This window comes from Bidens hawaiensis, unplaced genomic scaffold (genome assembly GCF_021521415.1).
Source record: "Bidens hawaiensis isolate Kalapana, Puna unplaced genomic scaffold, B.hawaiensis_p1.1 tig00025186_1, whole genome shotgun sequence".
NCBI lineage: Eukaryota > Viridiplantae > Streptophyta > Magnoliopsida > Asterales > Asteraceae > Bidens > Bidens hawaiensis.
The window spans coordinates 60,370-83,678 of record NW_027494008.1 but is presented as its reverse complement, the minus strand read 5'-3'; the positions used below and the strand labels follow the sequence as shown (position 1 = coordinate 83,678).

General features: G+C 38.1%; 1 protein-coding gene across 1 annotated transcript; it reads right to left on the bottom strand.

Annotated features, from left to right (window-relative positions):
• Positions 1 to 459: 459 nt before the first annotated feature.
• Positions 460 to 19,765, bottom strand: LOC143571057 (beta-amylase-like). The gene is made up of 8 exons (XM_077056576.1): positions 19,458 to 19,765; positions 16,844 to 16,906; positions 15,275 to 15,673; positions 14,960 to 15,124; positions 2,165 to 2,425; positions 1,456 to 1,665; positions 1,129 to 1,368; positions 460 to 722 (listed from the first exon to the last, which is right to left on the bottom strand). The coding sequence occupies exons 1-8, from the start codon at positions 19,656 to 19,658 to the stop codon at positions 525 to 527; spliced, it is 1,737 nt and encodes a 578-aa protein (XP_076912691.1). The 5' UTR covers positions 19,659 to 19,765; the 3' UTR covers positions 460 to 524.
• Between the last annotated feature and the right edge of the window lie 3,544 nt (positions 19,766 to 23,309).

Genomic DNA, 23,309 nt, shown 5'->3' with positions numbered 1-23,309 from the left:
TTATTTGTTATTCAAAGTTCTAACTTCTAACCAATCAAATATGTTTCAATCAGCACGAAATAATTAAGAGGGGTAAGATAGTCATTTTGTACACTTATTCAGATGTCTAACCAACCAGACTTAAACTGGCTCAACACTTACTGGCTCACATTTTCTTAATTATTTAGACCTCTTACTGATTCAACACTTAATGATTCAGCATTTGCCAAACAACCCCTTAAAGTGGTGTTTTTCTTGCCTTGGTGTTTGCTCATTGTTGTTGCTTTGATCTGTGTCTGTGTCACTGTATTTAGTTCTACCCATTTCTTCTATACATTATTGTAATATAGGGCAAACTCACTTTATTAGTATTAAGTTAACGAAGCGTTATTATAGAGTTTACTATTTTATTCATATTATATAATTAAAAGAGTGTATTTCATATTTTCATATATAACAGTAATACATAATATTCTCTTAAACTTGCATCTGAATTTGGACAACTCTTTTTGAAATGGATAGCTGCAACTCTTCCATCCATTTTCTTAGAAGAAAGGAATCATGTTTAGCAAACCATCAATAAAATCATTGAGTGCACCCCCCACACTCATGTCTGTTTGGATATCGAACGGGAACGGTTCAAGCATTTCAGTTGCTTTTAGCAGTTCTTCGATTGGAATCTCGGGTTTCGATCTCTCCAACGGGACAATATATGTATATTTTTGTGGATCAGCGACATATGTCTGGAAAATGATTGTAAATTTAGCTTTAAGAGTCTAAGATGTGCATAAAGTACTTATCATTTATTTTTGGGTTATCATGAATCATGAGAATCCGTTTGGATTCACGGGCCCCACCATTGTGTTGGGCGGGTAGCCTTCAAGGGGTTAAAAGAGTGAAAACATGATTCTACCTAGGAATCATGTTCTTATCACTTAGTCACCATATGAAGGTATAATAGTTTTTTTTCTTTTTGTGATCGTTAGAACCCGTTAAGAGAAATTTCACAGGTCCACTAGTTACTGTTTAAGCTAGGCAGGTGGCCTTCAATGGGTTAAATAGTTATATGTAGTTGAGACCTCTTCTAGAGAAGATCATAATAAAAAGCCCCAAGACTATAAAAGTCTTATCTTTGACGTGGTCACATACCTGATCAGCATGAAGTTTCCTCACAAATGCTTTGAATATCTTATAATTCTTCTTTTCTAGTAACTCATCTCCTAATCTAAGGAAAGTCAAAGCTTCCATCTTTAGCTTTGGTGGTCCATTTTTGTTGACACCATTTGGCCTAACATTCAGAAGAATTTGATTATAACCATCGCGATCATATCTTTCGAGCGCATTTTCACCTGCCATAAGAACTTCCTCTCTTTTGACCGCGCTAAATACCTGTACATTTGAAACACCATATGATGTTAGTTGTTACCACGGTTTCTTAGATTTTCATATGAAAAATGTTTTTTTATTTAACTAAACCTGTTGGACAAGTTCTTGAGGTCCACTTTTAGCAGCTGCATCTTGATCAGAGTTCCTCATTTCTAAACAAGTGAAATTGAAAGCACCATAATGCCTAAAAAGCATGCGTGCAATCGGGCGATACCCATCGCGATTGTTTAAATTATAGTATCCTGCTGTTAACTCTGCAGCATGAGTATCATCTTTATACCACCAATGGATACCTGATATCTGCACCATTAACCGAGCCCATTAAGGTGTATTATAATATCAAATGACTTAACTACAAAGTGTCCTATTAAGTTATGTTATAATAAGACATCCAATGATAAAGTGTTCTATTACATTACCACATAATGGGACACCAACAACTACATGTCTTATAAATTACTTTATTAAGATTTACATTTCAAATGTCTTATTAAGTTATATGATAATACGACCCCAAAGAATCATCCATCCTATTAACTAACTTTTTAGGACACCGGTGCTGTAGCGTATATTGTAAAAAGACCCCAAATGTTCATTTGTCCTATTAAATAGATTTTAGGACCCTATTTTACAAGCGTCCCACACAAAAGGTCCTAAGAAGCCCTTTTTGTTGTAGTGCCATTTCAATCGGAACCAGTTTGACCCGGACCAAAATGATATTTTTTAATATGATCCAAATGTTCTACTCGTTTTGACCCACATGTTTTATCTTAGCGTTGTATTTTATAATACTTATTACCTTGCAAGCTAGCTTCACTTTACAACCTAGGAAGGCTTTGTTGGCTTCATCCAAGATTTGATCACCATGGATTATCAACTTGTTTGAATACCAAGTCAAGAAAAACTTTCCCTTGTCACTCAAGTAACCTTTTGACCCAAAGAAACCTGTTGCATTTGGATTATCATTGTATTCTCCAGCATCATCCGGCAATCCCCATTCCGGGTGTCCCGCATTCTTTGCAGCCTCTTCAAAATCGGCTTTCAGATATTTGTCGTAGCACTGACAATTTGTTGTTTATGTTAATAACAAAATAAAATATCATTTCTTCTTTAGTTCTTTATGTTGAAGGTTGAGCCGGGTTATCAGTGTGTTTGGATGTGCGCTTTGAAACATATATGATATGAATAATCAAAATCATATAAAACAGTGTTTGGATTTTAGGAGTGTCGGGTTGAATTTTAAACCCGGACAAGACCATCTTTCTATTCTAGTATAAAACATCAACCCTATCTGGCTCACACTAACCCGAACACAACTCATTTAACTAACGGTGCCCACACGTAATGATCAAGTTGTAAACTTGTTCATCGGGTTGTTGGTTTGAAAAACTTTGGCCTTTTAACTAAACAAATCAACTCTAACATGACCTGCTTAATTTAACAGGTCAATTCGAACACGAACCATTCTTTAAATGGGTTAGATGTGCCAACCCAAAAGCTTACTGTTTTCGCACATGACCTGCTTAATTTAACATGTCAATTCGACCCTGACCCATTCTCTAAATGGGTTAGATGATGAAGCGCCTACTTGGGAATTGGTCTCTTGGAATTGGATCACGGCCCACTGAGAAACGAATAAGCTACTAGCCCAAGAAATGGGCCAGGTCCAGAAAGAAGAAGATATAATAAGACAGAGGCCTAAGTCAATGAAAGAGTGAGGTCATTGTTGGCCTGACAGGGGAAAGGCCCAAGGCATGCGTGCTCTAGAAGATGAGAGCAGGGTCCAGCGGACAATAGGATACCTCATGCGACTTCGACCGGGAAAGTGAAGAAACCACAGGATAAAGGACTTCGACCGCAGCTAATGTGGTCGCCGACGCGCTAAGCCGTAAGAACGAGGAAGTCCTTGCAACAGTGAAGTCATACCAGCTGATTATGAACTCCAGTCTTTTTGAAGAGATTGCCAAGGTACAGTCAGAGGTACTAGTAGATGAAGGATTAATTAAGAAAGAAAGGATTTATGGCCAACAAGACGAGTTGATGGAAAACACTCATGGTGTTAAGACTAGATTTGACCGTATGTGGATTCCACGCCATGGAGATCTCAGAGGTCGAATCTTAGATGAGGCTCATAAGTCAAGATATTCGATTCATCCAAGAGCTACGAAGATGTACCAAGATTTGAAAAGAGACTACTGGTGGCCTGGAATGAAGAATGATGTAGTAGATTATGTCAGTGAGTGCTTAACTTGCTTACAAGTCAAAGCCGAGCATCAGAAGCCTTATGGGAAGATGCAACCGCTAGAGATACCTGAGTGGAAATGGGAACACATCACCATGGATTTCATAACTAAGCTACCTCGTACATCTAAGCATCATGATACCATTTGGGTGATAGTGGACCGTTTGACCAAGAGTGCTCACTTTCTGCCTATACGAGAGGCCATCTCGTCAGAAACGTTAGCAGGTTTGTTCATCAAAGAGGTTGTATCTAAGCATGGGGTACCACCGTCGATCGTGTCCGATAGAGATACTCGATTCACTTCGAGGTTCTGGAAGAAATTCCATGAAGCTATGGGAACGAGGTTGAACATCAGTACGGCGTATCATCCTCAAACAGATGGACAGTCTGAAAGGACGATCCAAACCCTTGAGGATATGCTACGTGCTTGTGTCTTAGACTTTGGCAGAAGTTGGGATGATCATCTGCATCTAGCAGAGTTCTCCTATAACAACAACTACCATTCAAGTATTGGTATGCCACCGTTTGAGATGCTTTATGGTAGACGATGTAGAACTCCCGTGTGTTGGGGGGAGATTGGCCAAAAAGAAATGGGAAACTTAGAAGTTGTACAAGAAACGTCTTCAAAGTTCGATCAGATTAAGGCTAGGATGAAAGCCGCTCAAGACAGACAGAAGTCGTATGCTGATAAGCGGCGACGACCGATTGAGTTTAACGTTTGTGACAATGTGATGCTCAAGGTCTCGCCTTGGAAGGGAATTATCCGCTTTAGGAAAAGAGGAAAGTTGAGTCCAAGGTACATTGGACCATTTAAGATCTTAGATCGTGTGGGTGAAGTAGCTTATAAGCTGGGTTTACCAGATGAGTTAGAAGGAATTCATTCAACCTTCCATGTTTCTCATCTGAGGAAGTGTCTAGCTGATGACACGTCTCACGTGCCATTAATGGACATCGAGGTTGATGAGCAACTGAACTACGTCGAGCAACCGATAGAGATTGTTGATCGCAAGGAGAAGCAACTTCATCACAAGGTTATACCATTGGTAAAGGTGATATGGAAGCACCGCAAGGGATCCGATGCTACTTGGGAGGCCGAGGATGAGATGCGCAAGTTTTACCCTAGTTTGTTTAAGTAGATAGTTAGGTTTCGGGGACGAAACCTCTTTAAGGAGGAAAGAATTGTAACATCCTAAAATTCTCGTATTTAATAAAAGAAAGTCGTGTTTAGTTATTGGGTCTAAATAATTAATTAGTATTAATAAAGATCATGGACTTGGACTAATTAAGAGGGATTAAAGGGAATGGGCCTTAGGTCCATGGGCTTTAAGGGATATAAATATCCTCTTAAATCACCCTAAAACCCTAAATCCTCATTTCTTCCATCCAAATCTCTACACACTCAAAAACACACACCTACACCATACATATATACGGCCGTGAGAGAGGGGTGAGATCCGGGCCCAACAAATGTTGATTCTTGATATATCCTCGTTATACACAAGATATATACAAGATCTAAAGTCTATAACTAAGCCAAATAAACATGAAAAGGTATGTTTCGATCTTAAAGTTTACGTTTTTATAGACGTTTAGCCTTGAAACCTGAGTCTAGAATAGATTGGGTATAAACGAGGCATAAAGTTGCAAACTTGATAATAAACATGAATGTAATGAACCCGAAAATGGAAACGACTCGATTAAATGAACCCTTGAACCTATATGGGACGTTTTAGCTTAAAATGATCAAACTTTACGATTCGTTTGGGTCAATCTTAAGCCGCAATCGGACTAGGGAACGGTTGGGTTTAAGGCCGAACCATAATAAGCGAACAAAGGTCGCAAAACGTATGTTTTGGATTGATGAAACGAACTCAGACAGCAGAGAGCTTGTTGTATAACTTCGCTGGTTATAAGTTCGCTGTTGTATGAACTTCGCTGGGTATATAAGTTCGCTGGGTGTATAAGTCCGCTCATGATCAACTTCGCTGTTGATTAAGTTCGCCAAACTCAAGTTCGCCATCAGCTAAGTTCGCCCATTGATATGTTCGCTTAACATATAAGTTCGCTGATGTTAAGTTCGCTTAACCTAGGTTCGCTTAAGTTAAGTTCGCCTAACATGCATGTTCGCTTACATTTAAGGTAACGAATCGGATAGCGAATCAGACTTAATTCGTTATGAAGAATGGGTTAGCGAATTAGAAAATAAATTAAAATCCTAATGAAAAATGTGTTAAGACAGTTAATGTAAATAAAAATTTTCCAAGCTGACCTAGCAGCTCGACCCCAGCCAGGGGCTCTGCCCCTTGGACCCTGCTAGGGGCTGCCGCCTCTAGAACCCCGCTGCCAGGGGCGCTGCCCCCGAACCCCTGTTCGTTGTGGGTAATAACTAAGACTAGAAAGATAATATGAGTAGTGATAGTTAATTGATATGTGTAATTATTATACAGTCAGCCGTGCACAACTGAATAAAGGGATTACCATTAACGGTGAACGTAACCGCATTCAGGTGAGTTTCTAGCCCCATTTCCTTGTTATGTTTTCGGGGCTGTGTGCATACTCGACGTGATAGTTAATACACTTACCTTAACTGGTAAGTGTATGCCTTATATGGTTTATATGTTATGTATGTATATCTTAAACGTGAATGAAAGCTTGTCAGTACGTGAACGATCTTCGGATATTGCACGTGCTAACAAGGGAGGTATGTTTATGATAGATGAATGTGTATGATAGATATATGTACAATATATGAATATGTATGAATGATTAAAGAAAGTGTGTAGGTTATGGGTATTTAAAGACAGTATGCACGAAAATGAAGAAAGAGAGACCAGACCCTAATAATATCTGAGATAGAAGGGACCAGACCCTAATAATATCTGAGATAGAGAAGTAAAAAGGGACCAGACCCTAATAATATGTGAGATAGACAAGAAAGGGACCAGACCCTAATAATATCTGAGATAGACAAAGGAAAGAGGGACCAGACCCGAATATTATCTGAGATAGAAAAGGACGGTAATTTATATAGTATGAAAGTAATAAAGTACGAGCGTATGTATGAACTTATGAAATGAAAATAAATTAGTAAAGTACTTATTATGTATCTTCGGATGCATAATGGAAGGTAAGTGTATGTATTGTATTATGTGTGACTAACTAGAACTCACTCAGTGTAGCTGACTTTTAGTATGCACGCAGGTGAGTAGAATGAGGCAGCTCGCTTGAGGGGACACGTGTCATTGAATAGGAGGCTGGCATCAGAAGGCTCAAGACGTGTTATCTTTTAATTACTTTGTTTTTGAAAGACAAGTTGTTTGTTAAGACAAGTTTTGGATTGTTATGAAATGTTTTATGAAAGTTTTTATGTTACGCGTAAAGTTTTAATTAACTCTGATATTTGAACTGTGTTTATGAGTAAATCCAACATCCAAAGTAGGGTTACCGGTAACGGGGCCTTACAAACAGCTATGAAGAGTTGAGGGGGAAATTCTTGCTGAACTTCAGCAAGCAACGGAAAGCCATGAAGAACCCCAATGAAATCTTTCACATTCGAAGAAGAGACGACGAAAAGGTGGAACAGTTTATGGACTGAAAGTACGAATATCAAAGGGCTACCTGATGTTATGAAGATAAGTGGGTTCATAAACGGGGTAAGGTTCTCCCAGCTCAATAAGAAGTTGGGGGAAGATTTCCCTACCACTTTTGACTAACTCATGGATCGGTTCCGAGCCTTTGTCAGGGGAAAGGACACTAGAACCAAGATAAGGGAATTGGAAACTAAGAGGGTGGCTCCAAAGTTGGGAAATGGGGGGAAGTATAGTGTGGGACTGAGTCATAACAAGGGGAGGACTTCATTCGAAAGAGACCGTTTTGCGCCATACCGGCCCCCGTCAAATACTCCAGCGCACTCCCCCACATCTCCTTCTTACCCACCTTGATTCCCAACCAATCCTCGCCCCTTCAAGAAAGCTAATAGCAGAAAAAGCCAAATACGTTCCAAATACATCTAGCCCCTTCAAGAAATCTTACAAAGCCAATCCTCAGGGGTATTGTAATTACCACAAGAGCCATGGGTATGCTACTGAAAACTATGTCCAGTTGAAGAAATTATGGGAGGCCGTTTTGAAATCTCGTCAGCTCCCACTCCCCTCAAGGGAGCCTCTTTCAAAGATAAAATAAGAAGATGAGGACACACACTTTGTTGACGTGATCCGGAGAAGAGAAGGTGATGGAGAGGATCAGGGAAGAGTTCCCAAGATGGAGAGGGTGGGGTCTTTGTCCACGAACTTGTCATGGATGAAGATGTCGTTGTCATTCCCCAGTCTAGAGGACGAAGAAGCTACAGAGATGCCTCTCAATATATCGGCAAGCGTGGCGGGACACCTCGTAGCCCGAGTGCACGTTGATGGAGGTAGTGGTGTGGAGGTCATGTATGAACACTGTTTTGCGTGGCTCCGGAAAGAGATACGAAGTAAACTGGAAGAAGATGTGTGCAATCTGATGGGGTTTTTTTTGGAGAAGTGGTAGGGCAATTGGGCTTCCTCACTCTTCCCCTAATGAGGGATGGGGAGAGGACACGAACGATTCACCTTCGATTCTTGGTTGTCAGGGCGCCGTCTAAATACAACATCATTTTAGGCAGGCCAAGCATGAAGGTACTCCGAGTTGTAGGTTCCACAATCCACCGGTACATTGAATTCCTCACCTCGAAGAGAGTGGCAACCATCCGATCTTCAGCAGAGATCATAGCTAGTGTGGGGATTAGAGGCAAAACGAAGAAGGGATATAAGGGGATAGAAGATTAGGTCCTCAATGGGGAACACCCGAAACAAAAAGTGATGATCAGAACCCAGTTGTTAGTCAGGGGAATGGCCGGTTTGAAAGAGGTACTACTCCGCAATAGTGATGTCTTCGCATGGAGGCATGAAGACATGACCGGGGTCCCCATAAATCTATTACAACAAAGTCTTGATGGGTTCCCCTGGATGGAAACTTTTAAGCAAAAGAAAACAAGTCTGGTGCTATAAAAGAGTCAGGCAGTGTTAGAGGAAACCTGGAAGCTGTTGCAAGCTGGAATTATACGAGAAGTAAAGTACCCCCAATGGATATCAAATCCCGTCATGATAGCAAATTCCGACAATAGTTGGCGTATTGTGTCGATTTTAAAGACCTGAATAAGGCGTGCCCCAAAGACTCTTACCCATTACCTGAAGTTGAAAAGAAGATAGAGTCCCTCTCCCAATTTCCCCTAAGGGGGTGCTTCCTAGACGCCTAAAAGGGGTACCATAAGATCCAAATGGACCCCAAAGATGAAGAAAAAACGGTGTTCTGCACTGATGAGGAAACTTTCTGTTACACCAAAATGCCATTCGGTCTAAAAAATGCGGGGACAATGTGCCAGCGATTCATGGATCGACTCTTTCACCAGCAAAGGGAAAGAAATGTAGAGATATAAGTGCATGATCTGGTCATCAAGAGCACAAATGAAGACAGAATGCTGGAAGATATCAAAGAAACATTACGTATGCAGAGGGAGGCTAACGTGAAACTCAACCCGAGGAAGTGTTCGTTCGGGGTTGAAAAGGGAAAGTTCTTAGGAGTGTTGGTAACTAAAGAGGGAATCAAGGCGAATCCTGAAAAGGTGGAGGCCCTGCTTCATATGGGTCCCCCGAGGAATAGGTCCAGAGGCTGAATGGGAGATTGGTGGCTCTTAACCGCTTCCTCTTTTGGATCGCGAAAGGACCCTCCCATTCATGTCGGTTCTGCGAAGAAGTGCAATGTGACCAAGTTCTGCTGGGACACGGAAGCAGATAATGCGATCCAGGAACTTAAAGCTCATTTGTGTGAACTTCCCACAACTGTGACTCAGCCACCGGCAGAGGTGCTGATCCTATACCTTTCTCAAACAGACCGAACCATCAGCTCGGTGCTCATGTTTGAAAGAGGGTAAGCTCAGATACCCGTATACTTCGTCAGTCTAACCTTGAAGGGCCCGAAAGAAAGGTATTCCCCCATAGAGAAACTTGTTTTGTCCCTCATTTATACGGCTCAGAAGCTAAGATGATATTTCCAAGCCCATGTGATACGCGTTTTAACCAATAGACCTCCCTAACAAGTTCTTATGAAACCGGAGGTATCGGGTAGACTGACCAAGTAGGCAATAGAATTGGGAGATCACACCATCGAGTATAAACGCAGTGCCGCATTCGAGAGGCAAGTTCAAGCTGACTTCATTACTGAGACCACCTCCCCGGAAAATGACAAATCTTTGGTTCAAGAAGAGCCCGCTGGAGGTATCGTAGTACGGGACGATCTCGAAGAACCCCTATGGAGCCTCTACACATATGAGGCCTCAAACGAATAAGGGAACGGGGCGGGTGTCATCCTCATTAGTCCCGAAGGTATCGAATTAACGTACGTGGTACGTTTGGACTTCCCTAGTACCAACAACGAGGCCGAGTATGAATCCCTACTTGCAGGGCTAAGGATGGCTCAAAAAATCAAAGCCCATGTTGAGTCGTTACTGGTAGCCAATCAGGTAAAGGAAGATTATGAAGCAAAAGATCCAAAAATGGTAGAATATTTGAAGAAAGTGAAAGAATTGTTACAAAGCTTTAGAGAATCTGAGGTCGTGCATATCTCCCGGAGACTCAACAAAAAGGCTGACGCTCTGAGCAAACTTGCGTCTGTGGCCTTTGATAATTTAGCCAAGGACGTCGATGTAGAGACCATCAAGAAACCATCGATACTAGAAGCTACGGTGTCCAACATTGAGGCACCGGGGGAGAACTAGATGACCCCAATCCTCCGGTACCTACAAGAGGGAATTGTGCCTGAGGATAGACAAGAAGCTCATAGGCTCAGAATCCAAGCCCTTCAATACGAAATAAATTGAAGGGAATTTATACAAAAGGTCATACCTGGGACCTTCACTCAACTGCATAGACTCCACGGAAGCTGAGTATGTCATCCAAGAAATACACGAGGGAATATTCGGGATGATATGGGGCAAAGATGGTGGTGGCCCGACCTATGAGAGTTGGGTACTATTGGTCGGCCATGTTCCTGGGCGCACTAAAAGAAATACAAAGGTGCGACAGTTGTCAAATCTATGCCCTCATCACCCGACAACCGAAGCTCAATCTCATCTCGTCAGTTCGTCCTGGCCATTTCAAAAGTGGGGTATTGATATAGTTGGTCCTTTTCCTAAGGTCCAGGGAGTTCTTGATTGTGGCTATTGACTATTTTACAAAATGGGTAGAGGCAAATCCCGTAGCTACCATCACGGGACAACAGGTAAAAAGGTTCGTTTGGGAAAACATTGTGTGTCGTTTCGGGCTCCCTCACTCTAGAGTGAGCAATAATGGGAAGTAGTTCACAGATGTCCTCTTCCGAGAATGGTGCCATCAAATGAGGATCAAGCAGATGTACACGCCCGTAGCTCATCCCAAGGCCAATGGACAAGTTGAGAGGGAAAATCGAAGCATTGTGGAAGGGATAAAAAACAGACTGGGACGACAGAAAAACTCATGGGTAGATGAGTTACCCCACGTTTTATGGGCTCACCGGACAATGCCTAAGGTTAGTCATGGGGAAACACCTTTCAGTTTAACCTATGGAACTGAAGCCATGATACCCGTTGAGATCGGGTTACCAACTGGCCAAACCCAAATAACGGGCCAAAAAAATGATAGAGGCCTCAGGCTGAATCTGAATCTAGTGGAGGAAAGAAGGCAGATGGCAGCCCTGAGGGAAGTGGAGTACAAAAATAAATGGAGAAATTTTATAACTCAAGGGTGAGAGAAGTTAAGTTCAAGATAGGGGAATTGGTCCTGAGAGAGAAGAAGCAGGCCAGAAGATCAAGGAAAATTGGGGCCCAGATGGGAGGGGCCCTACCAAGTCATTTGGACGGGAGAAAAGGGTTCATATAAATTGGTGTACCACTCAGGAGAAGAAGTTCCTAGGACTTGGAACTCCGTGCAGTTAAGAAAATATTACGCTTAGGTCCCTCAGGGGAAGAGAAAAGAAGCGCTTTAAGCCAAAATACAATTTTTTGTGATATCTTAAGGGCATCGCAGCTCCGAGACAGAGCACGAGAACATCATAACATTCCTCGAGCAATGAAGGAGCTTCGGTCTCACAAAATGAAGGAACTTCGAGGATGGGAGTTCCTCTAGCACTATAGTCATATCCAGCCTGGAGACCATGTTGAAACCCCGAAGCGAAAGTAGCCTTGTTCAAAACGTCTCGTACCTGATAGGTCTCATGACATGTGCGAGCACTCTCATGAACCAGCCTAAATCCCTTCGTCACTATCCATATCCGGTCTATTTGGGCACGGTCCATCTCCTTTTGCAACTTCTCATATCCCTGGCGGAGCTTCTCGATGACATGATCCTGCTGGGCCTGGGTCGACTCAGCTTTTCTCTTGAAGTCTTCATACTCCGCTTGCCCTTGTTGAAGGGAAGTTTCCAACTAAGAACACAGTTCACACAGAGAAGGAAAGTCACAAACTAAAGACATATATCATAGTAATCATACAAAGGAACAAGGAAGAAACCCTAACCTCATGAAGTTTCTCTTGGCCCACCCGTGAAGTGGCACATTTGGTTTCCAGCTCAAACACATGACTTTTTGTGGCCGAAGATCAACCGTTAGCTGCACAATCTTGCTCTTAGAATTCTTCAAATCAGCCTTCAAGTTTTTCTCCTCAGCAAGAACAACCTTCTGTCTCAGCTCTTAAATTTTGTGTTTGTCCTTCTCAGCCAAACGCTTCAAATTGGCAATCTCCTCTTGATTTTGGCTGCATCAATCACGGCCTGACGAGTAGCCGCTCCCAAAGCCAAAGCACGGTAAAAATAAGTTCCAAACTCGCTCACAAGAGAATTAGCAGTCAACGATTGGATGTGATCATAATCTTCGGGTGGAATGACCTCAGTCAGAAATCATGAGCCAGTTGGGGAGTGTTGACGGAAGCCCCCATAGCCAATTTCCATTTGGAAATAAAAATGTCACCCGTAGAAGATCCACCGGAGTCCAAAATAAGAGAATCGCTTGGTGGTTTGTTGGGCGCTTGAGGTTGTTTTCCTTTAGGGTCAGCTTCAACATTTATAGAGTCACTTGCCTCCTGATTTCCCCCAGTAGGTGGAACAACCGGGAAGGCAAACTCTGGTTCCAAATCTACGACCTCATGAGAAAGCTAAGGAGGAGGCAGTGAGGCGGATGTCTTGCCAAGGTATGGGCACTTCGAACTCCGCATCCTACTCTTCAAAGAAGCATCGAAGATGTCCGAAAGAGGATCTTTTACGTTTGGAAGTGTCTTCAACATGAACCCTGGTAACGAAATCACGAGTTGCTAGGTCCAAAGAAGCCGAGCTGGCCGGAGCCCTCACCTCAGAACTGGTCGTTGGAGATACTGGAAGCCTAACAAACTTAGTTGTTTTCATCGAACCTATTTGAAGGATTTCAATCAAGCTCATCTCTGCAAAAGACAATTCTAGGTATTAATGATCAAGGATACACAATAAATACCAAAATAAGAAGTCATGTAGCAATAAATAACCTCGGCCACCCTCGAGCATAGCTGGGCGAGTTGACAGATCAGACCATATTTGACTCAACCTCGCCATATGCAATAAGGGCTCGGGGAAAGTCATAGCCTCCATTTTATTATCAACAAGCAGCTTGTATAAACCATCTTGGCTCGTGGGTGTACCTGGAGCAAGATCATTAATGGTAGATGATAAAATACGACGACGATGAAGGCCAGGGGCAAATTTGGGGGAAACAAAGGAAAAACTGCCTTTTCATTCTCGTGGGTAAAAACTGGTAGGCATTTTCGAATAACATGAAGGATATTTCTCCACTAAATGACGTTAGAAAGTAAACCAATCGCCGTCGGATTTTAAGCGATAGAATCGTCGGAACAGTGGTACTATAGCAAAACCACCCAAGGCTCGACAAGCGACTTCAAAGTGTGTTACCCGTAGAAAACCAAGCGGATGAACTTGAGAAAACCCTAATCCATGGTATTTCAACAGGGACATCTGAAAATCGGTAAGAGAGTATCCGACATTGGCACATTCAAGGTTTTTAGTATACAAGGATATGAGGTTCAGACGACTGATGGCCGTTTCACCAGGCCCAAGCAGTGTAGGAGATAGAGACAGGGGAATATGGTATTTTGAAAACAGAGAGAGCATCTTCTCTTGATTAAGGGTAGAGTTTATGGTGGATAATCCTTCATGACTCATGGTTAAGAAAGAAAAAAGAGAATATCAACACTAACCTGGATAGAAAAAACACGGTGAAATAATGTTCGGGGAGAAAGCGGATGGTCGCTGGAAAGATAGAGAGAAGGAAGAGAGAGAAGTGAGTGGATGGGAAATAACTTTGATGGGATGGGAAGCAGGGTTATAATGATAATGTTGGAAAATGTGTAACTTCAATTTACACCACAAGATTTACCGCCCAAATCGTGGGTTGTCGTTGGGCTAAAGAGGAAATCATAGAGATAGGGATACAAATTGGGCTGGTTAATGGAGTAAAAGAGATTTAGCCAGTTGGGTTGAAGAGGGTATTTAGTAACAAGGTTAATCCACGGATGGTGAGGAGGAAACTCGGTAATAAATTAAGTCCATTATTATTGTTATAAATAACAAGGATAATAGACTGGGACTTGAAGAGCCTACCTGGGAATTGAGCTCTTGGAACTGGATCACGGCCCACTGAGCAACAAATAAGCTACTACCCCAAGAAATGGGCCCAGGTCCAGAAAGAAAAAGATATAACAAGACAGAGGCCTAGGTCAGCTAAAGAGTGAGGTCACGGTTGGCCTGACGGGGGAAAGGCCTAAGGCACGCGTGCTCCAGAAGATGAGAGTAGGGTACAACGGACAATAGGATACCTCCTGCGACTTTGACGGGGAAATGAAGAAACCACAGGATAAAGAACAAGTCAAGGACCTAGAGGGTAAAAAGGGGTCTCCTTGGACCATATATAAAGAAATGTTATGTATGTGTAATGGGCAAAATACATGTAACAATCTTACTCATAAATAACAATAATACTCATCCTTAATAGCATTCATCTTTATACCTGATCACCATTCTTGCCTAAACCCATCATTGAAGTCTCACACTTTCACGCACGATTCAACTAGGGTTCCAACAGATGATGTGACAACCCAAAAGCTTACTACTTTCATGTAGAAAATTTAGATGTGTTTCTGCTCACTAAAATTTTAATATTCACATAATCAGACGTTCGATCGTTTCTAAAATTTATATTTATCAACTATCAAGTAATCAGTTTCAAAACGGAAATCCAAACATCGTCTTAGCCACTCACCTGGAATTCACCAATACCCGGGAAAACCCACCCTTGGTTTTGCGGGTATGACGGGTACCTAAGCTCGCCTGCTGGACCGAGCCCGACCTCAATATCCATAAACAGTTCCGCATCCAAAAACTCAGCCATGTTTTCTCTAAAGCTCTTCATGTAGTCACTATATAACTGCAATATTTTGACCATTTGGTACAAGTCAAGAGTCAACCACAGATACCTTTTTAGTTTTTTTTTTCAATTTTAACATATAATAATTTATTTATCCTGTTTAGTATAAAACATGACCCAAACCAACTCATTCACATTTCAGAGCCTAACCTCAATAGCAGTACGACCACCAAAAAGTGGTAGATTATCCACGCCGATAGTGAGATACTCGATGTTGCGGGTCTCGTTTCTATTGGTAAAAAATATATCTGGGTCGGTTTCTCCAACGTCTCGAACCCATGGCGGGATTGGAATGATGACAATGTCCCCAATGTTCCCACCACATTGATGAAATGACATCACAACTTGCAGTTTTAGCTTACAATCTTGAACCAGTTGAAACAATGTCTTGTAAGCACTCCAATCATACTCTTTTGGTCCTTTGGATTCAACTATGCCCCACCACACGTCACACATCACGCCGTCCACCCCTACGTTGTGTAACTGCTTTAACTGCTTCTCTAGCCCGGCTTTGTCTTTGAGGGTGTTGTCATTTGTAACAATATCCAACTATGCATATCACGTCATATCATATCACGTCATCATCGTATCATATATATAGTTTCATTTACATTTGTTTACTAAAAACTAAACGGGTACCCGTGTGATGCGGCGAGAAACAAAAATCACAGTAATCATGTAACAATTACGGATGTTCAAGGTTCGTTTGAAACATTGAAAACGTTGAAACCAATCACCACTTTGATTAGCTGGTTTCTGAATGTTCAAACCATAGCAAACAGTTCGGTTTACGGTTTATACCAAAAATATGCCATATAAAATCGGGTCGAACTGTAAAATTATTATTGAAACTCAATACATGAAACCAAACCATTAGTAACGATTCGGTTTAAATTTTCGACAGTTCAGTTCTGGTTTTCAATGACAAAAAATCAAACCAACGGTTTGGCTCACGGTTTAACTTAGACACCGTTAAAATCGAATTGTGAACTACCATACGTAACATGCTAATTTTTTAATTGAAAGAAACTATAGCAATACCATACCCAAATTAAAGACAATAAAATGTTTATTTTTACGGTGCAATTATATATATATATATATTAATGTATGAAATAGTTACGACCCGTTGGAAAATCGTTGGTGAGAAGTTGGTTACAATTAAAATCAAAAGGAATACATGGGTAAAGTTGAATGTTCAAAGTTGTAACAATTTTTTTAATTTACAAAAGTTTAATAAGTTGATGTGGCAAATTTGTAACTATTTCTAGGCATATTTTCTAATGGACAAGTTTGTCCCTATTTTACATGATATAGAAGGTGTACATCATGCTTTACAAGTTGTAAATTACTGAAAAAGTATGTCTCTTAATTTGACCATGTCTTATGTATTATATATAGTACATATACAGATAATTTTAAACCAAATTAATTAAAAGATTTAAAACTCTGTATGTGTTCGTTTATGTTTGTTTGTTGTTCGTTTGTGTTTGCTTATGTTCATTTAGAATATTAATAAACCAACACAAACATGTTCATTTAGTTTCTTAACAAACGCACACAAAAATGCTCATTTAACTTTTTAACAAACGAGCACGGAAAAGAAATTCTGTTTGCTTAAGGGTTCATATTCATTTAGTTAAAGTTAAATTAACGAACATGGATAAGACTAGTTCGTGTCTTTCGAGTTGTTTATAGCGGTAAGAGTAGTGACATTACCTGAAGCATAACATAGATTGGAACATAGTTTGCCATCATATCATCTTTCAACGGGGTTGATGCCTGCATTTCGGAAAAGTGTGTGAGATGAGTGTATGTCGCTACTAGCTATAAAGTAAAATAATATTATTAAAATGATCATTGTTCTTCTAAACATATAAAATCAATGAATGTAATAAATTTTTATGAGCCGGCATGACAATTAATGCATATTTTGTTCCAAACTTTTCATTTGAAATTATAGGAGAAAGTAGGTCTGTAAAAACATGTTAGATACAAAAAGATGATCGACGATACTAAACACGAACATGACACGACAACTAATCGTGCAATTTTTTTTCAAACACGAACACTAACATGTTTATTAACATGTTAAGATGTTAAGACTTGTTGAGAAACTTGTTTAAAGCCACAATAAATAATATATGTATAATGAAATAAAAGGCTTCAAAATAAGCATAAAAGTGTCAATTAATACATAATACATAATATATTTGAAGTAAAAAACCGCAAATCTTTAACATACTTAAAATAAAAAAAAACATATAAAGCATATCATAATATCCCTTAAAAGTATAATATAGGATTCTGTTGGGTTGCAGTTAAACACCGTATGTAACTATGACTTTAGGTTTAAGACTTTATGAGTGTATATTATTATTTTTAATTAAAACTCTAAACATGTTACTAACATGCTAAAATGTCTTTAACATGTTATTGCATGAATTTAGACATGTCTTAAAATAGACCTATTTAAGACACAAAACTTGTTAAGTTCAGACCCAAACCTGCTAAAACTCGCGTCGTTCTTGTTAACAGGTCCGAGTATAAAACTTACAGTCCTAGGAGAAAGTATAGACTTGGGTGTTGCTCCTAATTAAAATCAATAAATGTAATAGGGCGGGACGCAAGTGACAAGGGTGTAAGACCAGCGATGGTGCATGTGTTTTAACCACACAAATACCATCGGAGGCGTCAATGCTATTAAAAAAATGGACGTTGCGACACACGACATGATTTTATTAAACCTAAAGACCCTTCCTACGGTAAAACATGGGTGTTGTCGCCCATGCTTGAATATACATTTTATGAGAAGGACAAGCATAGTAATATTTCGAGGGGAAAAGGTGGTTGAAGGGATATTTTATAAATTTTTAATAAATCTTTTTTTACAAAAATAAATGACAATTTCATATGTACTCTTACAAATATTGAAATATCATATATACCCAAATAAAATTAAAAATATCATATATGCTTTTACAAAGTTGTTAATATATCATATATACCTAATTCATTAAAAACAATATCACAAATGTCCGTACTACCTTGGTTTGATTAGACCGGATAAATGGTTTATGGTGCAAACACTCGATGCAAAACCTTAGGGTTTGCAATTTTGATAGAGTGCCAAAAGACGATTTGGTTGTCGTCAAAGATGAGAAACATTAATCAAAGTTAAAATAATAACATAAGGTATAAACATATTATGCAATGAAAATGGTTAGAATAGTTTATTTGTTAAAAAATTAGCATATATAAATATAACATTTTAGGAAAGTAAGAGGTAAATGGTCGTGTGTTTAGTTATTGTTAACATAGGTATATATATATATATATATATATATATATATATATATATATATATATATTATTTTAACTATTTTGTATTTTAAGTTTTACTTGTGCGTGTATGATATTTATAATATTTATAAGTGTATATCTTTAATAATATATATAAACGAAACTTTTAAAAGCTCTCTGGTTGCTCTCTATATTTTCTTAAAGCACCAGATTGTATTATTTATAAATGTTGCTTTCTCATGCATTTTACCCGAATTCACGAGTATGGGTCTCACCAAACCCAGATATCCCTTAGACGGATTATAACATCTCATTAAATTATAAATTAATCTTATCAAATATTTGATATGAAGATCCTATAAATTAGGGATATATTAAAAGTTAATATCCGATTAAAAAAAGATATTATTTATAATTAAGAAACAATTTTACAATAAAAAAATAAGCGAACCATGGGTCTCATCAAACTCACATAGCTCTTAAATCAAATTATAAGTATATTATTAATTTTTTTAAAATTAATAAATTAAAATTCAAAACAACATATATAAATGTTAGAAACAAGTTATTTAAACAACCTTGTAAAACGAGGCCAAAAACTAGTATATGATAATTCAAAAAAAATGTTGGGTACGGAAGAGCCGAATAAGATACATATCATTTAAAAAAACCCTTATTCTTTTAAATCTTTTAAATTTCTGGTTTTCTAAAAGAGTTTTGAATTGAATGGATGTACTTTGTTAAAATGGGACCCTACTGAATTCATATATTTTATTTATTTATTTATTTATTATATTCACATATATATGCCTCACTTTTTAAGACCACTAAATCATGATAACATAATGATAACATTGTTTGATCTGTCAATCTTTCAAGCTTCTCCCATCTCAAGATTTTTTTTTTTTTTTTTTTCATTTGGTTTATCAACACCCCAGGTGCATTAAGTGTTGTGCATTATGGTATAGTTGATCATTTTAACCATGTAAATAGAACATATTCCATAAAGGCCATTGAAAGATTAGTTTACCTTGGGTTCTTTAAAGGAAACCTCTGTAGCTAAAGCATGAGGCTTGATGAATCTTTGAAACCGGAACCCGGGTCTATTTCCAATCCGACTCCCAACGGCATGCAAGTGTTTCTGTACGCTCTTACAGTGCAATTCAAGTTGGCGGCATAATCGCAGCCTAGTCGGAAAGCCACCCACTTTTGGAAACACTATACTTGCCATTCTCACACTACGAATATTTTAACAGATGAAGAGTACACTGTATTTGATTTTTGTTATTGTGATATCTGATTAAATTAATGTTATGTGGCTGTGGGAATTCCTTGGGGATGTCTCATGAGGATCAATGAACATCAAGAATTATTGCTGCTCCCCTATATATCCTTTGCCTTTTTGTATGCATGCGACCATTAACATTTTACACATGCCTAAAAATGAAAATTTAATTTATATTGGAGTTCAGTAACAATAAGTTACTAAATAGTTTATAGCTGAAAGGGACCGAAATAACCATTTTGAACGACCAATCAAATTTTTAGACTAGCCACTTTTTTCTTAAAAATATCTAAAATGGTTATCCAAAACCGTCGTTCCGACTAAACTTTACATGCCATCCGCTGAAACTTAAACTCAATAAAATAATGCCACATGTCACCTATTTAACTGTAAGAATATGTGTTTCTTCAACGTTTCATTGTCAACAACAGTCGATTTTTTCGGGCCTCCAGTGGTGAACCCAGGAATAATTTTTTAGGGAGCGACATCGGAACTTAACACTAATTTTAAAAGGGACGAACGGGATTTTCACATACAAATAACACTAAAAAAATTAAGGTGGGCGGTCGCCCCCTTAATTTAATACATAGGTCCGCCCCTGCGGGCCTCAAACAAGACAATAAGTGATTTTCAATCAGTAATAAGTGATTTCCAATCACTTATGTCTATTTGTCCGGTGATATCCCTATCAATTTGTATGTGTTTAGCTAGTGATCCTCCAGCGGCTCCGTCCGTCCGGACTAGTGGCCGGCTTGGGCTACCTTTAGCCAATAGGGGCGCGTATGAAGTACCCGACGTTACTTAGTTGGTCGTTCCAAAAAAAAAAAAGATCAGCTAGTTTGAAATGAGTACAAAATAAAGTGAAGGCACACAATGATAGTGACCAATACGTAATGCTCAATTTCTGGATAGACCCGTAGAAGGTTAAGCTCCAAAATCAAAAGAGAAAAAAGAAACCAATTTGAGAAAACTTTACTCATAATTTTTCTTATTAAAATTCAATAAACATTGACACTATTTAAAGACAAATTTATAATTTATTTTAATAAAGTAAAATAATTGTAGACACGTGTTAGATTGTGATTAATCCTTACAATTTTCTTCCTTCAAAACTAATATATGTCATAGATAAATAATTATCCATTTTCCTTTTATACTCCATTTATATTATATGTACAACATTATTAAATTATTCACTTTTCTTTAAACTCTATTTATATTATATCTATACGTTTTTATAAAAATAAATATTTACATATTATATTACTATACATTGTTAGAATATATTTCATAACATACTTGGTGAAATTCAAAAATCAACAACAAACCGTGTTTATTAAATATTAAAAGAATATAATTTTAAATGTTATCATTAATATATTAGCTTATGTATTTTCTTGAAGATTGTAAATAAAAAAACTCTAACATGCTTAAATTTGACTTTTATGGGTCAAAAGTTGGTAAATAGATTGTTACGAAAATTTGGGTCAAAATTTGTTACGGGTCGAAAATGAGAAATCTGAGTATTTTTAAAAGTTTGAGAATGTAAATATATTTGTCGTCAAAATTTACACGGATTCAAAGTGTTGACTTAAAAATGTCAAACGGATGAAATCTAGATTTTTAAACATGATTTGGATATTAAATTTATTTACAAGGACATTTTTTAGAAATAATCAAAAGGTTCGGGGTTTGTCAAATTGACTATTTCCCCTCGACTATTAAAATTTAAGAAAATATAGTGAACACTTCCGACATGTCACCACAAGCCTATCAATTCTTCAAACGTTTATCAAATTTGAAACATTTGTGTCAACATTAACTTTTCATTCAATGGTGACCAGAACGGTGTATGGGAAGCATGGCATGCAAACTATGCTCAAATGAAGCAAAACATACACAAAATTGAATGAGTTAACATGGTATTTTTTATGTTATCGTTATGATAAAGTCGAGAAGCCCCTTGAAAATTATCAAAATCTTTTTTATAGCGTATCTCAAAAAAAAAAAACATAGTTCGTGAAGAACATCTATCGTTACAATTTAATGATCTGATTGATATCCTTGCCTTCTATCGGTGGTAAATTGATAGATATCTATATTATATATAAAGGAAGAGTGATAGGCACAAATGTCATTTCATAATTGCATCACAAGGACAAAAAAAAAACATTTCATAATTCATGGTTTATGAAATTACACTTTTATCTTTTTGCTTAGGTTATTTCATAATTGAATGATAAGGACAAAAATGACATTTCATAATTCATGAATTAATGCTATTATTACCTAGAAATACAAAAATGGAAGAATAAGTATGTGTATCTATATCTATATCTATATTATCTATCTATATTATCTATATAATATTATTATTAAGGAGAAGTGAAGGACAACCATCGCAATTTCACAATTGCATGATGAAAACAAAAGTGACATTCATAATTGGGCAGAAAAAGTAATTTGCCAATCTCTCGTTTCATTCTTAAAGCGTTCGGTAGAATTAGATCTAACACAAGTATGAAGGACAAACATGTATTTTTATAATTGTCTTATGATCAATTGATGATTAGCTTAACATCTAATGCTTTAATTGAATGCTAACTTAAATCTCAATTATTACATTAAACATACTGGACGTTTTACGGTCGGCGACGTTCCGTCTCTTCACGATATCAATGGGGAAACACTAAACACCGATTCCAATTAATGAGAAATCAAAGCTTATCAATTTCAACAACTCATCCTCCCCGTATAAATCGAACAATATTCTTCATCAATTGATTCGCGTCACATATGTATTCCTCATATTCGCTTGATTATGTATTTGCATATTTAGGGTTTTTATTTTTGAATCAACTATGTTCGATTTTGTTTATGTGCTCTTCTTTTTCATTTTATATGCGACTGTATAGTCATGCATTCCTAATTGATTCATTTAGTCGTATTTATAATTAATTTATTTATTGAACTAATCCTCTTTTTTCCTATTGAATCGATGTGAACAATTATAGATGAACGGGGGATTTGCCGTTGGATTGTATTAGATGTTGTTTGAATCAGTAAATTAAGAAGAAAAACGGGAAGCAACTACGAAAAAAAAATATACTCAAGGATTTGAAGTATGGAAGATTAGGGATTCACAATCTTCACCCTCAACGACACTTGTGGCGGTCAATAAGGTCAATCTTGGGGTCATGCTTTTAGTTTGGTGCCTACTAGGTTTTTTAGATCAAAAAACATTGATTGAACTTGGATTCGGTGGTCCTTGGTGTGAGGGTCCCTTTTTGTTTCCACTTATTTGATATGGCAACTTTTAACGAATTTGCTTTCGAGTGGGTGGATTCGGGTTTTTTAATGGATCAATTAAGTATACCGAGCAAAGCCATGAAGTTATCAACTGCTTGATTCCAATGGCTTTATTTGGAATGCCAAACTAATTTTAGTCTATACTGTTTTTATTCTTTAAAGTGACATCATAAATCAACCATTTTCTTTGCTTAAAACATCTCAAAACAATAGCTTTTTTCATATATTTAAAAGATTTCTACCATTACAATTTTGATAATATCCACATATCTTGTCAACCATTAAGAG

Bases quoted from the DNA above. Each gene is read 5' to 3' on its own strand.
- LOC143571057 (XM_077056576.1), bottom strand. From the start codon at position 19,658: ATGGCAAGTATAGTGTTTCCAAAAGTGGGTGGCTTTCCGACTAGGCTG. The intron at 15,125-15,274 runs GTTAGGCTCTGA...AAAATATTGCAG, and splicing joins GTGGTCGTACTGCTATTGAG to TTATATAGTGACTACATGAA. The intron at 723-1,128 runs GTATGTGACCAC...ATCATTTTCCAG, and splicing joins GGAAACTTCATGCTGATCAG to ACATATGTCGCTGATCCACA.